General features: G+C 40.8%; 6 protein-coding genes across 6 annotated transcripts; 3 read left to right on the top strand and 3 right to left on the bottom strand.

Annotated features, from left to right (window-relative positions):
- The first annotated feature begins 118 nt into the window (after positions 1 to 118).
- PICMEDRAFT_16406 (hypothetical protein) lies at positions 119 to 3,266 on the top strand. The gene has a single exon (XM_019161194.1). It carries the CDS (start codon positions 334 to 336, stop codon positions 2,866 to 2,868), a length of 2,535 nt encoding a protein of 844 aa, XP_019017654.1. The 5' UTR covers positions 119 to 333; the 3' UTR covers positions 2,869 to 3,266.
- Positions 2,964 to 3,818, bottom strand: PICMEDRAFT_11534 (hypothetical protein; the record flags this gene model as incomplete). The annotated part of the gene is made up of 1 exon (XM_019159811.1): positions 2,964 to 3,818. One exon carries the CDS (start codon positions 3,816 to 3,818, stop codon positions 2,964 to 2,966), a length of 855 nt encoding a protein of 284 aa, XP_019017653.1.
- A 16-nt stretch (positions 3,819 to 3,834) lies between these two features.
- On the bottom strand, positions 3,835 to 5,339 carry PICMEDRAFT_16405 (hypothetical protein). Its single transcript, XM_019161193.1, has one exon. The coding sequence runs from the start codon at positions 5,309 to 5,311 to the stop codon at positions 4,022 to 4,024; it is 1,290 nt and encodes a 429-aa protein (XP_019017652.1). The 5' UTR covers positions 5,312 to 5,339; the 3' UTR covers positions 3,835 to 4,021.
- Positions 5,340 to 5,515: 176 nt separating this feature from the next.
- PICMEDRAFT_16404 (hypothetical protein) lies at positions 5,516 to 6,188 on the top strand. The gene has a single exon (XM_019161192.1). It carries the CDS (start codon positions 5,610 to 5,612, stop codon positions 6,024 to 6,026), a length of 417 nt encoding a protein of 138 aa, XP_019017651.1. The 5' UTR covers positions 5,516 to 5,609; the 3' UTR covers positions 6,027 to 6,188.
- On the bottom strand, positions 6,165 to 9,188 carry PICMEDRAFT_72597 (hypothetical protein; the record flags this gene model as incomplete). Its single annotated transcript, XM_019164244.1, has 1 exon — positions 6,165 to 9,188. The coding sequence occupies one exon, from the start codon at positions 9,186 to 9,188 to the stop codon at positions 6,165 to 6,167; it is 3,024 nt and encodes a 1,007-aa protein (XP_019017650.1).
- A 2,015-nt stretch (positions 9,189 to 11,203) lies between these two features.
- Positions 11,204 to 15,713, top strand: PICMEDRAFT_52225 (hypothetical protein; the record flags this gene model as incomplete). The annotated part of the gene is made up of 2 exons (XM_019163161.1): positions 11,204 to 11,749; positions 11,900 to 15,713. 2 exons carry the CDS (start codon positions 11,204 to 11,206, stop codon positions 15,581 to 15,583), a joined length of 4,230 nt encoding a protein of 1,409 aa, XP_019017649.1. The 3' UTR covers positions 15,584 to 15,713.
- Between the last annotated feature and the right edge of the window lie 21 nt (positions 15,714 to 15,734).

Raw genomic sequence — 15,734 nt, 5'->3', positions numbered from 1 at the left:
CCTGGCCACTGTTCCTAGTCCGCCGCCTCTTATCCCTCGTCCCGTGTCGATCTCGTCTCGATAAGTCCCCCACGCCGGGGCAGCGGCAAGCAGCCCGATGCGGAAACCGAGCCGAGAAGCCTCGTTCTCTGTGGCGGCCTGTCACCAACCAGCCTCATGGACTGGACAAGGCAGCTCCTGTTGAAGACGGTTAAGATCCGGGGTAGAAGACAGGGGAGCCGGTGGGTGGTGGTGCTACTGTGGTACAGTACAAGCAGTGATCAAGGGACGTTGGTTGCAGCATTTCTGTGGAGCAAGTCCGCGTTTCGGCGATAGCAGGACGTATTTGAAGACATGAGATCACCCCCAAAGAGAATGCTGAAAGAGACGGTGGTTCCAGGTACCAGGGTGTCTCCAAGAGCGTCTTCGTCGATTTCCTCGGAGAGTGCAGGCCTGGTAGGTTCAGGAAGAGAGGTGCGATTGTCGCCATCAAGGTACGGGGCAATCGGATCAAGTCTGGCGCCGGACGGCTACGGAACGCTGCCGGGGAACAGGAGTTCTGTCCTGGACACGAGCACCCACACAAACACAAACACAAGCACAAACACAACACCGTTGGGACAAACAGACGAGGAAAGCTGCTGCGACCTTGATGATGAGGACGAAGACGACGTGGAAGAAGCCTCGTCCTCGTCGACTGACTTCTACACGAGCAACTCGCATGTGATGACTTCCCGAGTGGTCCCTCATATCCGGAGCCAGGACGAGACGGTCCCGTTTTCGGAAAAGTTTGGCTACTATATCCCCTGCTACAACTGGGTTAGCGAGTACAAACTGTCGTACCTCTCGTACGACGTGCTGGCCGGCTTGACTTTGGCGTCGTATCAGATTCCTCTCAGCATGTCGTTTGCGACTGCAGTTGCCCACGTCCCGACAGCGTCCGGGTTGTTGGGGCTTTCCATCGGGCCAATTGTGTACCTCTTCATGGGAACGGTGCCGCAGATGATTGTTGGACCGGAGGCTGCCGTGTCAATGATCATTGGCCAAAACATCGAAACCATCACAAAGCACCACCCGGAGATCGACCCGGTCGACATCTTGTGCACTCTAACTTTTCTCTCAGGAGTGGTTTTGCTAGTCTTCGGTATTCTGCGTTTTGGGTACATGGACAATGTGCTATGCGGCACGTTGCTCCGAGGGTTTATCACCGCAATCGGCTTGTCGATGATTTTGAATTCTGTCATTTCCATGCTGGGCCTTGAGCCGGTTCTCAAGCATCTACCTTCCGACGTCCACGTGCATTCTGCTGTGGAGAAATTTATCTTCCTTGCCACTCACTGGACAGAGTTCCACAAGATGACGGCAATCGTGGGGTTCACGTCGTTCTTCGTCTTGATTTTTCTCTCTAAAACCAAGCAGTTGCTTGTGGTGAGGAAGTACAAATCTGCCTCGTTTTTTCCAGAGATTCTTGTTGTCATTGTACTCTTCACTGTTTTCTCATACCTTTTTGACTTTGAAGGCTATGAGATCGGCATCATTGGCCACGTCAGCCTGGAAGACTTCAAGCTCAGAAACCCCATTTCACACTCGAATCGGGAGTGGTGGGGGAAGTTGTTCCCTGTTTCATTTGTGTGTGCTATCCTCGGATTTTTTGAAACTTCAACTGCAGGAAAATCTTTAAGCTCTATGCTAGAAATGCCGGTCTCTTCAAACAGAGAGTTGGTTTCGTTAGGCACTGTGGGCACAACTGTGTCGCTGTTTGGTGCTCTCCCGTCGTTCGGAGGGTATGCTAGATCGAAACTTAACGCCATGATTGGTGCTAAAACGCCCATTTCGGGATGTGTCATGGGCTTGACAACCTTGTTTGTTACGTTCAACTTCCTAAATTATGTTTACTATTTACCTCTATGTGTTTTGAATGCGGTCATTGCAACCGTCGGCTGGCACATGATTCAAGAGTCCCCAAAAGAGATAAGTTTCCACATTAGAACAAAAGGCTGGAACGAGATCATTACATTTTTTGTCACACTAAGTGCCTCCTTATACTATTCCATCGAAATTGGTGTCGCTATGGGTTGTTTCTACTCTCTCATGCGGGTATTGAAGCATTCCACTCAATCGAGAGTCCAGATCTTGGCGAGAGTAGCAGGAACAGACACTTTTGTCAATCCCGACTTTGATGATTCACCAAGTAACAACTTCTTCAAATTTCCAAAGAGATTGATTGTTTCAGGTTATAAGGAGTTTCGTCGTCAATCATTGGTTGACGAAAATCCAACAGTAACGATGTTGAATGAAATCCAGAATAGTAGCAGCTCACAGAGTCAAGCGTCACAAGATAGAGATAAAAATGCTGGAGTGCTAGCAAACAATTTAGCAGAAACCAAATTGGTGGATGTTTTTCCTCAACTTGAAGACCGTGAAGGTTGTTTGATAGTCAAAATTGCAGAACCATTGACGTTCTTCAACGCGAATGACATGAAGGGACGACTAAAACGTGTTGAAATGTATGGTTCAACGCATGAGCACCCGGGCTCAAAGCAGAAGACCAACAAGAGTCTGAGACATGTGGTTTTTGACCTTCACGGAATGACAAGTATCGATTCTTCTGCCACACAAATCTTGTACGATATTGTCAACAACTACCAAAAACGTGGAATAAATGTATTCTTCTCTAGAATCTTCAAGAGCAGGCATCTAATACAAAGACTGCGAGATTCTGGTATTGAGGGATTACTTTCCATTGTAGACGGTGAGGAATTCGGTATCAGACAAACCATTAGACCGTACTACGACGACATATTGGATGCGTTGAAGGCAATTGATAAGATTGACAGCAGCTGCGAATGGGAAACTCGATCTTATTTCTCCAACATTGGCATGGATTGATCTCAATCCTGCTAAACTTTCAAGTTATTCTTTTAAAAAATGTAGCATAAAACAAAAACAACTATGTAACAATATCAATCATTCTATTCATGACTCTACGCTTTCTTCTGCCTTTTAACGTTTCTCTGGCTTTCATCATCAGCTTCCTCTTGTTCACTCAAATCAAGTTCTTCGCCACTCTCGTCTTCGTCTTCATCGTCTCCCTGCTCACCTATTCCCGGGGCAGCAAGAACGTAGTAATCCAAAGCTGCAGGGAAAATGTCCTCAGCTATTAATGTTGCCAATTCCTCACCATTCCTATACTCTTTGCCTGGCTTTCTACCAGACCACTGCCAAAAGGAAAAAAAAGAACGCATCCCTTTTCTGTATCTCTTTTTATCATCATCTGATAATGTTCTTTTTTCCTCCTTTGCCCGCTGTTTGATCAGCATTGGATCCAACGTACTTAGGCCACTTGGCCATTTTATTGTAACAGGTTCTGATTCTAATCTGCGAGATCCCGTGGATGGATCTATAACCCATTCAAAGTTCTTTGTTACCTCTTGTTCTTCGATTTCATTGTCTTTTTTTTCTGCCTTTACATTCTTGAAGAGTATTGTTAAAGTAAACCCTTTTTTTGGCATTGTAGCGATGGTGGTCACATTACCATCATCAAATTTGGTCTCATCCCAAAATTCAACGTACAAATCTGAAATCAACTCTATGTATTTCATGTCTTCGACACTCACATACTCCTGGAAATCTTCATGTTGTGCAAGAACAACGTACCAAAATTTAGGGATGGAGTCAAGCAATTTTCTCCGACGCCTGTATATAGGTGTGAATAGTTGATTCTTGAACTGCTCGACTTGAGCATCTGCACTTTGAATTTCACTTTCGATTTTCTGAAGTTTCACAAATGATTCTTCCACACTCTTATCTACTGGCGTATCTAATTCGCTATTACTCATGTTATTACCGAAAATTCTACCAATTGAAAATATTATCGTTTACACAATTTTAGATACATCCACAATGCAAATAGTCACATTGGAGAAAATGTTAAGTGCCGTGTAGGCATTCTCCTCACGCTGAAAAATTAGTTGGCAGGGTGAGAATGCTTATCGTATTTTCTCCATCATGTTTTTTTACCTATATTATACATATTGCATTCCTAATTATCGTCATCAAGAACATACTCTGAAAGAATTTGTTTATCTGTTGGCCTGCAAGGCCATTGCAGTTCAGAAACATTCGATACTCTAAGGGTAACCATGCATCCGTAGCACATATTAATCTCTTCTGGTTTATTGGAGTCATTATCGGTATCCACCTGGTTTTCAATACTATTGATGGAATCTAGATATCTTTGGAAATTGGCAAACTCCTCTTCTGTCTGAGGTGGAACACTTCCAGGTACAGTTATCTGCTCAATCCATTGCTTCGGATTGTGGTATATTGGCACTTTACAAATTTTGCAAAGCTGAACTTGTAGGGAGTCAGAAGAATTTCCCAGTTTTGCTCCGATTTTTACTACAGTTGAGACGGTTTCCGGGTACTCAACCTCTAGGGATGCAAAATACTCATTCACCAATTCTCCAACTGTTTTATTTTTGGTGGAAACGTCAGATATTGATTTGTTTTGTTGTAGAACAGAAGATAGATTATTAAGTGACAGAGCTTTTGAGTACATTTTCACTTCAGAGTTCAGAATATCTCGTAGGGGATGGATCACTTCTACGTCTCCAATAAGCATATCTTGTGTTTTCAACGGAATCTCCGAGCCTCGTCCCCTTATGGTGTCCGATAAGATATCCACCGCCATCTGTGTCATTGAATCAGACTTGATCAATACAGTGCATTTCTTTTCTTGGGCTGCCTGTAACCAGATGTCCTCATAAATAATATGGATTAGGTCTTCCCTTGTAGATTTGTCTACGATTTGCTCCAATAGTTGTTCGCAAGTGAGTTGCTTATCTCGAGTGTCTGGTACAACGTATGTTTGCATTGTCTGTTGATTCAGTTTGAGGCGCTCAATGTTTCCTTTCTGCACATAAGAATCGCAATTAACATTAACGAACTCTACTCCCAACCTATTTATCTCTACTGTAGTGTAATGCTCGATGATTTTGGAAATGTCTATTGGCATGCCATCGTTGATCACACAGACAACCAAATCAAATCCCCTCATTGCTTTAGGCCCCTGAGTAAGCTGTTCTGCCAGCATAGAAACGAGGATATCAAACAAAACATATGATTGATGATCATTATTCATAGCAAACAATACACGGACTCTTTCTTCCTTGTCACTGAATTTGACTTTGAATTTTTCATGTTGCATCTGCTTCCTCTGCTTTCCTCTGATAAACCGGATAAAACAATTTTCACAAAATGTATCATTCCTCGAAGCCAGAGTAGTAGGCTCTCTTTTGCATCGCTTACAAGTATCTCCAATAACAGCCATTTCTCTAGTTTGATTCACCAAATGCTTCATTCTGCTACCTCTCGTGAGCAAATCAAAGTACCGAAAGATGTAAGAAAAAAAGTGACAAAAAGTTGAAATAAAATGAGAGTCAAAATCAATCGCACAGCCCGGTTTCTTGGACTTCATGAAGTTTTTGGGACCTCAATTTACTCAATGGAGTCACGGACCCACATGCAGATGAGAAGTTCTTGTAAACCGGAAGAAGTGAGAAACAGTGAGGTGATTTAAACACCTGCAAGTCCGTCATTTCTCTGATTGTGTAAAGGAAAGACTGAATATGACTTCTGAAAGGCAAAGCACATCGGCCACTGCAGACCCTGCCGCTGGAGTGGCCCCATCAATATCCAAGGAAGATATGGAGTACTTAAATAACAAAACATTAAGGAGCCTGGAATCGAAAACACCGGAAGAAACTAAAGAGTTTATTAAAAAGAAAGAAGGAGCAGTATCAGAAGTGAGGTTTTATCCGGATAGACCAACACAGCGCCTCCATAAAGACAGATTTATAATCAAAGAGCCATCAAGATATTACGACCCATGTGCTGAATCTTCAAAGATGGCTGTTAGGTGCATGGAGAATCACGACGAGGACTACAAGGAGGTCTGTGCCGAATATTTCCGTGCTTACCGTGAATGCAAAAAGGAATGGATGGAACAGAGGAAAAGAGACAACAGAAATGGGGGTATATGGTGAAGTTTTGTGACTCTCCTATGTTGGTTGTAAAAAATGCGTGCACTTCATTCATTCGCCACAAATATTTATATATAGCCTGTTTATAACTTTCTTAACCAATTACGTCAAAATAATGAATCTATAAAAACACAATTTTGTTTATGCATACTCAAAAGAGAATAGTGATCCATGCCTTTGTTTATCTTTTCCATTTTCAAGGCCGGACTGAAATGTTAGTACCTTGTCATTATCAATGCTAAAAGAGCTAGTTTCACCCACGAAACTATATAGCTGCTCCTTGACATCGTCATTGAATTGATCGACAGCTGTACCACAGTCAGCTAAAATACCATTCTGCTGTTCCTTTGCCACCCTGGCTACCTTTTCATTACCTTTACCTTTTTTCTTTTTCACTCCATGCTGTTTTGATTTCTTCTCCAGTTCATTCAATTTTTCCCGATTTAATTGTCTCCTTCTCCTTTTTTCATCAACCTTTTGCCTTTGCGCTGTTTTCCTCTTTTCGTAACCGTTAATTATGGAAGGATTAGCCAACATTTGTAGCATCAGTAACTTCTTTATTTCTTCTGATTCAGTTTTGCGATGCGTTCTTATCCAATTTTTCAACCGTCTTGAGTACTTGGAATCTTTTTCAGTTTCTAAATTATTATTCACCATGAACAGCTTGTAAACCTTATTGAATGTTTCAACATCCTCAAATAGTTCTCCATCATTTTGTTCGTTACTCCACATATTCATATCTAGATTCCCTGGAAGAATATGCAGTTCACCTGTGTTTCTGTTAATACATGCCAAAAAAATAGTTTTCATTCTGGTATTTCCGTTCTTGTACAAGCTCAAACTCGAAACCGGTTCACGTCTATGTCTATGCTGTTCGCTGGCCATGTTGATGTTGAATAATAGCCGTGAAACCCTTCTTGATCTATCGTTGGTGAATATGATATTATAAGGATGATCAATTTCTTCATCAGTTACCTCACCTTCGTTACTACTGACATCCGGATCTAATATAGGATGTGATTCACTAAACCGCTCAGCGGACAATGGCCATACAGCCAGCATTCCAGAATTTTCTGGACCATTATATTGTGAAGTGGTTCTTTCGTCATCACTTACATTGTCATTCTCCCCACCGCTAGTATTGACACCATCATCGTTACCGTCATTAGCTCCAACATCATTTTCTTCACTATCACTGACCATGGCTTCATTATTGTTAACCTCTGGAAAGTCAATGCTATCTTCCCAATTAAAATCTAAATCAATCTGATCGTCATCATATTCTTCATATGCTACAGGATTCAGCTCAAATCCCGTGTCATTTTGCGACTCTTCTGATCCTAGGTTAGATCTATTCCCAAAGCTCCCTTGAGTAGTGAGCCGGACACCACGATTACCTTCGTCATCACTATCATCATCTCCGCTACTCTGGAATGAACTAAGTCTAGGTCTAACTCTAGTGTCATTGAAAAGTGAATTGGAGGTATGTGTCATTCCCCGCATTTGGCGTTCAAGATGCCTTCTGAAATTACTATTAGATTTTGACATCAGCCTATTTGCATAATCGTGAAATCTTCGGCGATGTTTATAGATCAAATCAGGATATATTAAACCATTGGTTGAGGAGTCAAAAGAGTTTTCAAAAAGTTCATGAATATCGACTTCCATTTTTATGAACAAGAATTTTGACATCATCAAGTTCACGCAATCTTTACAAACAAGAAGATTCTCTGGGTTGTTTGTGCATTTCTTCTGTCTGTTTGGAGGGGTTGGGGGAGATGGGGTATTAATAAATTGATTTAAAGGAGGCATTTCAAACCACTTTGATAATAACTTGAAGTTGTCAAATTTAGACTCACTCGTAACCTGCAATTTGTGAAATAATGAGCCATTAGGAAACTTTGAGGGCTTAACAGGGTTGATTATTGTTCGTTCGTTGCTGAGGCTTTGACTGCTAGGTTTATTACTCACAATATAGCCCATCCTATTCATGCTAAAAGGCTTCCAATTTTCTTTGGTGTAGCACTTTTTTCTTTTTCGATCAAAACATTTATTGAATTTTTTGCTCAATACTAGCTTGTTTCTCAATAAATTACTGAACACATTGCCTTCAATCAAAAACTTTCTATTTTTGGTGTATCTTAAGTCCGACTTCAAAATATCTACCAATTCTCCTGTGAATCCAAGCCTAACGTCTCCCAACTGGAGATACCCCGTTGTGTTTAAAGCCTTGTAGTCAACATCTGTGAATCGCACAGATAAGAATGACCCGCTCAATGAAACTGGAAGAGAAAAACAAGAGCCTGATTTGAGGAAAGAAGTGGGAGCAAGCTGTTGGATCTTCGATGAATACGATTGATCCATTAAAAATGCTAAATTCATATCTTCAAGACAAAGTTGGTTAAATGTCCTTTTCTTGGTTTTATCATCTGCTTGTGATTCAGTTTTACAAGCTTCGGATAAAACACATTCGCTTCTAGTCAGTAAAAGATCGTTCATCATGTTAATCAATCCATATTTTTGCATCGATAAGGGGATTCCATAACAAAACTCATGCTCCGGATGATATTTGAAGAACGACGACCCTGCAAATGCACTTTGTCTTATATTGTAGTCCTTATGCAAAATTCGAGGAATCCAATCCGTGCTATGAATGTCTTCAATATTTATCGTGCCGTTTAGTAGATGAGGTGGAGTTGAAGAGTTTGAATTTTCATCCTCTTGCATAGCGGGACTAAAAGTCTCAGTAAAAGAGGTATTGTCTACCATTCCAGTGCTATTGTAAACCAGAGGAAGAGGCAAACTTACCAGCGGAGATGTCTGGTTTATCTGTGACCTATTGTGACCATTGCCTTCATTGTATTGATATATACTGTCATGGTCGCTATTACCGTCATCGTCGATTTCAGCGTTGTTACCATCGTGGTTCCTTTCTTCATTGTCTAACTCCCTATCAGATAAGTTGTTTCTGTGTCTTCCTCTGGAAACCTCACGAATCCCGCTTGTGCCGGTCCCAAATTGATCGCCATCGTCTCCCGACCTATCATCAACTTGGTCAGGATTACCGTGCGATGTGCTATCCGGCATATAGCTTTCTTCTTCGCTCTCCGAAGAAGACCAGTCTCTGAAAGTGAGATGCAACTCAGAATGTGCTAGTCGACTCATTGCCTCTAGATACTCTGAAAATGCTACCTGGTTCTCCAAAACGTTTTGATGATCCTTCACCAAGAGGGTTGATCCTTTTTAGATATAAACATCTACAATTACATGTCTGTTTCTAGCCTCCGTGCCTACTAATTAACTAGCTTCCGCTTATCGGACACACCTTTGCACCAGCGCGGAAAGAAGAAAACCCGATAATGCCCTCTTTCCTGGAGCATATAAAAAGAGGCCATCCGCCACCAGCTGGGGTTGCCTTCTGAAGCCCGGCGGCGCAATCCCTTATCCTCACTGGATGCCCAGAAAGGTAACTGGAGTATCAAACAACTTTAGACCATAGTGAAATTCCATACATGTATTCAATAAACTGACTTCGTATGTGATCTTTATTTAGTGATACAACTGGTTTCCAGAAAAGTTGCACCTACCGTTTTGCTTGCTGGTTATGATGTATGCTTTTAATTCCTCCTTCAGTTTTGAGGGCCATATGTTATACATGCATGTATTCCATACCCAATTCTAGGCTTTGCTGTGACATGATTATTGATGCTGCCTGCCTATTTTGGTAATATATTTTATCATCATGCATGAATATATACGGTTGTCTCTTCCATGCTCTTCATCTGTCGTTGCATACCAGAATACTGCTGCTAGTGGTAAAGTTGATCAAAATGACGATGCTGATTTTTTGACCTCCTCTGGTCTTTGTGTCTTTGATTGTCCACCGTGGTTAATGAGTGATTTTACTATGTTTTACAAAATTGTGGCATAGGCATACTTTCCTCTCTGGTTTGGAAAGCAGAACTTTTCTGTTCTTTTCTAGGAACATTGGATTCGGCTCCTCACATGCCAGGGGTTCATAAAATTTACTGTCCACTCTATGATCCACCCAGAAAAATTTACAGGATTGTGCTGGTCTAATGAAGATGCACCGATTGGCCCTCTCTCCCTTCGAGTACATACATGTTTATGACTCAGTTGTTTTTCCTGTACTGCTTCATTTTCATTGGAGTCATTTGGTATCGTAGAGTCAGTCAATATACGTGGTGTCAACCTTAACAATAGAGAGGTGTTCTGAGAAAATAAAGCTTCACGTACTTCAGTTCCGCTTATCTGAATACTCAATTGTCAGAAAAGATAAAGAAGTGAAACAAAAATGAAATTAGACTTACAAGGCTGTTTTACTATTTTTTTATTGTATCATGTCTTCCTTTTCTTTAATCCATCAAACATTCTACCAAATTGGTATCGAGTCTGAGAGTGGGACATTGCTTCAGGCGGAGCCAGCTAGCTCTTCTAGACCGATCACAATTCATACCATTGCAATATAGTGCAGTCATGATCAGAACGGATAGTGGTGCTAAGACTATTTGTTCGTATCGCTGTATTAGACGAGTCGCCGTCTGCCCTGTAAAATGTAGCAGTGCCACGAGAGTTGGAAAGCGGAGAGCGCCCTCGTTGGGATCATGCTCTCCTCTTTCTTCTTGCGTGGAGACTAGCGGCTGCTTGCCCATATCGGGCTTTCCATGGTTTAGCCTTTCTAATAGTAAGGTAGCAACTACAGTACGATATTCGTGGTTATTGGGCTGATCAGTACTTATACATCAAACTTTTCTCCAATAACTAGAACCAGGTGTGCCAATTTCCCGGTTTTCTACTCTGCTCGTTTTCCTTGGTGTTTCGATATTTTACCGTTTGATCACCCTAGTAGCTGTTCCTTTTGACCAACGGCAAAGTCACAAAAGACTCAAAAGTTTAACATTGTCGGATAGTTTCAAGTCTGAGGGAAGCATCAACTATCTACTTGTTATACTCTTAACCTCGAATAATTAATAACTATCGAGTACGGTTTGGAGAATAATTTGAATCTCGCTGCAATATTGAGTTGTCGAATTTCGTTTTTTTTCCTACAAGACCTGTACTACTTGTTTACTTAAATTGCAAAAATAGCTTTCTTCTCCAAATCAGTGGATTCAAATACTTGCATTGCTTATTTATCAGATCATAGGCTGTTGACCACCATGCCTATAACTGACGACATTGAAAGTAACCCCGAGCTATATGGGTTACGTCGTTCTGGACGTGTAAGAACGAAGACTGAGACCTACAATTTTTCAGATGAAGACGAGGATGAAATAAAGCCAAGAAAGCGTAAACAGAAACAAGTCATAGGATCCGATGAAGAAAATGATGAATATTCTTCCAAAAGCAGCAGATTTGACGTTGACGGTGATGATGATGACGACGATGATGACTTCTACGCAACTAAAAAATCCAAAAAGTCACTGAAAATCCGGAAGACAAAGTTGAAAAAGAAGTTGAAAATTTCGTCAAAAGAGTCTGAAAGTGCCAGACTGGCGGCACAAGCAATTAGATTTTCAAGTCGTAACAATAATAAAAGTATAAATTACAACGTGGACGATGGAAATGATGATGATCTTCTGGAAAGTGGTTCAGATAACGCGTATGATTATGATGATGATGATGATGATGAAGGCCGTCCCTACGATTACGAAGATGATGATGATAGTTCAGCAAGTGATCAAGCCGTCACCATTGATTTGGTTGTTGGCCATAGGGTGATTGGTGACGATCTAAGCTCGGAGGCGGAGGATGAGGACGAATCTGAACTTATCAAAGAAGAAGAGGAACCTACAGGTGCTGATAAAACCAGTAATAATGATCAGGGCATTAAAGAGCTTATTAAAAAAGAAAAGTCGGAAAGAAGGATCCAATTAAAAGAAGTTTACGAGCATGGTGACCCGAAGAAAGACTTTGAATATTTAATAAAGTGGTTAGATGTTGCGCACATACATAATACATGGGAAACGTATGAATCGTTGAAAGAAAAAGGATTGAAAGGCTTCAAAAAATTGGACAATTACATCAATCAATATATTATCCAAGATCGTGAATATAGAAATGATCCTTTCGTTACTAGAGAAGATATTGAGCAGTTAGACATCGAAGAAGAGACAAGACATGAGAATTTTGAAGAGTACAAAAAGGTTGATCGAATCATTGACAGTGAGAGAGTCACAACTGATAGTGGAGAGTCTGCTTTGAAGTATTTTGTCAAATGGAAACGATTAAATTATGATGAGTGTACCTGGGAGTTGGCATCAGAAATTGCGCCTATCGCTCCTACGCAGGTCAAAAATTTCCAACATCGGCAAAGTTCGAAGATTCTACCAGCAAATTCAGCATCCTATGGTACAAATAGACCCAAGTTTGAGAAATTAACAGCTCAACCCGCATTCATCAAAAATGGTGAATTAAGAGATTTCCAACTGACTGGTTTGAACTGGATGGCGTTTTTATGGTCCAGAGATGAAAATGGTATCCTTGCCGACGAGATGGGTTTGGGGAAAACTGTTCAGACCGTTTCGTTTTTGTCTTGGTTGATATACGCCAGAAGGCAAAATGGTCCGCATTTAGTTGTTGTTCCATTATCTACTGTTCCTGCATGGCAAGAAACTTTTGAGAAATGGGCTCCTGATGTCAATGTTATTTATTACATGGGCAATACAAAAGCTAGAAAAACGATAAGAGACTATGAATTTTTTATCGACAACAACAAGAAAAAGCCAAAATTCAATGTTTTACTCACCACTTATGAATATATTTTGAAGGATAGATCTGAGCTCGGAAGTTTTAAGTGGCAATATTTAGCTGTTGATGAAGCACATAGATTGAAAAATGCAGAAAGTTCATTATACGAATCATTGTTTGAATTCAAAATTGCCAACAGGCTGCTAATTACTGGTACTCCATTGCAAAATAATCTAAAAGAGTTGGCTGCACTATGCAACTTCTTGATGCCTGGAAGGTTTGACATGGATCAAGAAATTGACTTTGATACACCCAATGATGAAGCAGAAAGTTACATAAAGGATTTGCAAAACAAGATCAAACCATATATTTTGAGAAGATTGAAAAAGGATGTTGAAACTTCTTTGCCCGGTAAGACCGAAAGAATTTTGAGGGTTGAATTATCTGATACGCAAACTGATTATTACAAAAATATTTTGACGAGGAACTATGGTGCATTGAATCAAGGCATTAAGGGTTCCCAGTTTTCACTCTTGAATATTGTTGCTGAGTTGAAAAAAGCTTCAAACCATCCATATCTTTTTGACGGGGTTGAAGATAAAGTGTTATCAAATTTTGGATCCACTAGAGAGAATATCTTGAGGGGTCTAATCATGTCTTCTGGTAAAATGGTTTTATTGGATCAGTTACTAAACAAGCTACGTAGAGATGGCCATCGGGTTTTGATCTTTTCGCAGATGGTTCGAATGCTTGACATAATCGGTGATTATCTACAACTCAAAGGTTTGAGTTTCCAAAGGTTGGATGGTACAATTAATTCTCACAAAAGACGAATTTCCATTGACCATTTTAATGCTAAAGACTCCAGGGACTTTGTGTTTTTATTATCAACTAGAGCTGGTGGTTTGGGTATCAATTTGATGACTGCGGATACCGTGATTATCTTTGACTCGGATTGGAATCCACAGGCAGATTTGCAAGCAATGGCTAGAGCCCATAGAATTGGACAGAAAAACCATGTTATGATATATCGGTTTGTTTCCAAGGACACGATTGAAGAGCAAGTGTTAGAAAGAGCAAGAAGAAAGATGATCTTAGAATATGCTATCATATCGTTGGGAATTACTGATAAAAAAGTTTCAAGTGCCAAGGCTGACCCATCCACTGGAGAATTGAGCGAGATCTTAAAGTTCGGTGCTAGTGCGATGTTTCAGAAGAAAGATAATCAAAAGAAGTTGGAAAATTTTGATTTGGAAGCAGTTCTTAACCATGCTGAAGATCACGTAACTACTCCCGATTTAGGAGAATCTAATTTGGGAAGTGAGGAGTTCTTGAAACAGTTTGAGGTTACGGATTATAAGGCAGATATTGATTGGGATGACATTATTCCTGAAGATGAATTGAAGAAAATCAAAGAAGAGGAACAAAAGAGAAAGGAAGAAGCTTTCCTCAAAGAGCAAATAGAAATGTCAAGTAGAAAGCGGAAGGCTGCAATAAAGACTGAATATCAAGATGAACAAGACGATGACGACAACACTAATGATGCTCCTGACAGAAAACGTGGGCGGAAATTAGATATGAACAAATTAACTGAGGCACAAGTCAGGAGTGTCTATAGAGCGATTTTGAGATTCGGTGATGTTGGTGTAAGAGTTGAAGAATTGATTGCGGACGGTACATTACCTAATAAAAATCCAGAAGTTGTGAAAAAATGCTATGATGAAATGTTTAAGAAATCTAAGGAATTGGTTGAAGGCGTTGAGAGCAAACGTTCTGCTGAGCTCAAAGTTTTGGAAGAAAGTGCAGCTGAAGAGAGACAGAAGATTTCACAACTGCCGCCCAATGCCGATGGGGCTCCTTATCCAACTCCAAATATGCAAGCTTTGAATGCTAAGAAAAAGGAGAAGAGAGCCGTGTTGTTTGATTACGGTGGATGTCGTAATTTGAACGCCGAAACCGTTCTTGCTAGACCTGTTGAATTGGAAGTGCTACGGAAGTATATACCCAGTGAGGATATCATGAAATTCAAATTTAGGGTCGACCCGAAAGTTGTGCATGGATGGTCATGTGATTGGAGCGCTGAAGATGATAGACATTTGTTGATCGGAATCTACAAATTTGGATATGGGTCCTGGATACAGATCAGAGACGATCCGATTTTGAATTTACAAAACAAACTATTTTTGGAAAGTGCACCTTCAACTGCAAGCAAAGAAGAAAAAGACAGAATCAACAAACGAATCCCTGGTGCTGTGCACTTGGTTCGAAGAGCTGATTATTTGCTCAACTTCTTGAACGACACAATTAATTTACCAGCCAAGCATGAGAAGAAGGATTCTGTATCGGCTGCCTCTACACCACCTGCTGGTAAGAAGGTCGGCAGAAAGCGTGGGCCCAAGAAATCTATGACACCTGACAATGGCGATAGTAAGCAAAATGGCAACGGGCCTGGCAGCAACAAAGAAAACGGTAACGGTCTGAAGAAGAAAGATAGTACCGAGTTGCTGAATATTTCCAATACATCTGCCTCTTCTCCATTGAATAGGGTTGCTTATGCTGCTGGGGGAAAACGTGGTAACACTGGCAATACACACCCATTGCTAACCCCTGTTGCAAGTGATCTAAAAATATGGATGTCCAAGGGTAAAGGGATGGACAAGAGTGAATGGGCCAACAAATTGAAAGCTTCATTGCTCAACATTGGTCGTTGCATTGAGGATGTTTCTCAAAATAAGCAAGGACTGAACCAGGAACTATGGATGGAGGCATGCAAGTCTTGGCCAAAGAAAGGTGTGAAGGCTGAAGATATTAAGCGTGTGTATTTCAAGAAGGTGAAACACGTGAAATGATCGATGCAAGCTGTAACTACATATATTGATGTATAGTGATCCGATTGATAGAAATAATAAAACGAATTTTGAGTAAAATGTTTTATCTACCGAAAATCGCCCTATTTGGAATACTTTTACTTAAATCGACGCGTCGCCAAGAATTAATACA

Source organism: Pichia membranifaciens (assembly GCF_001661235.1).
Source record: "Pichia membranifaciens NRRL Y-2026 unplaced genomic scaffold PICMEscaffold_3, whole genome shotgun sequence".
Taxonomy (NCBI): domain Eukaryota; kingdom Fungi; phylum Ascomycota; class Pichiomycetes; order Pichiales; family Pichiaceae; genus Pichia; species Pichia membranifaciens.
Note: the sequence above shows the minus strand (reverse complement) of the source record. Positions and strands in the feature narration are given on the sequence as shown.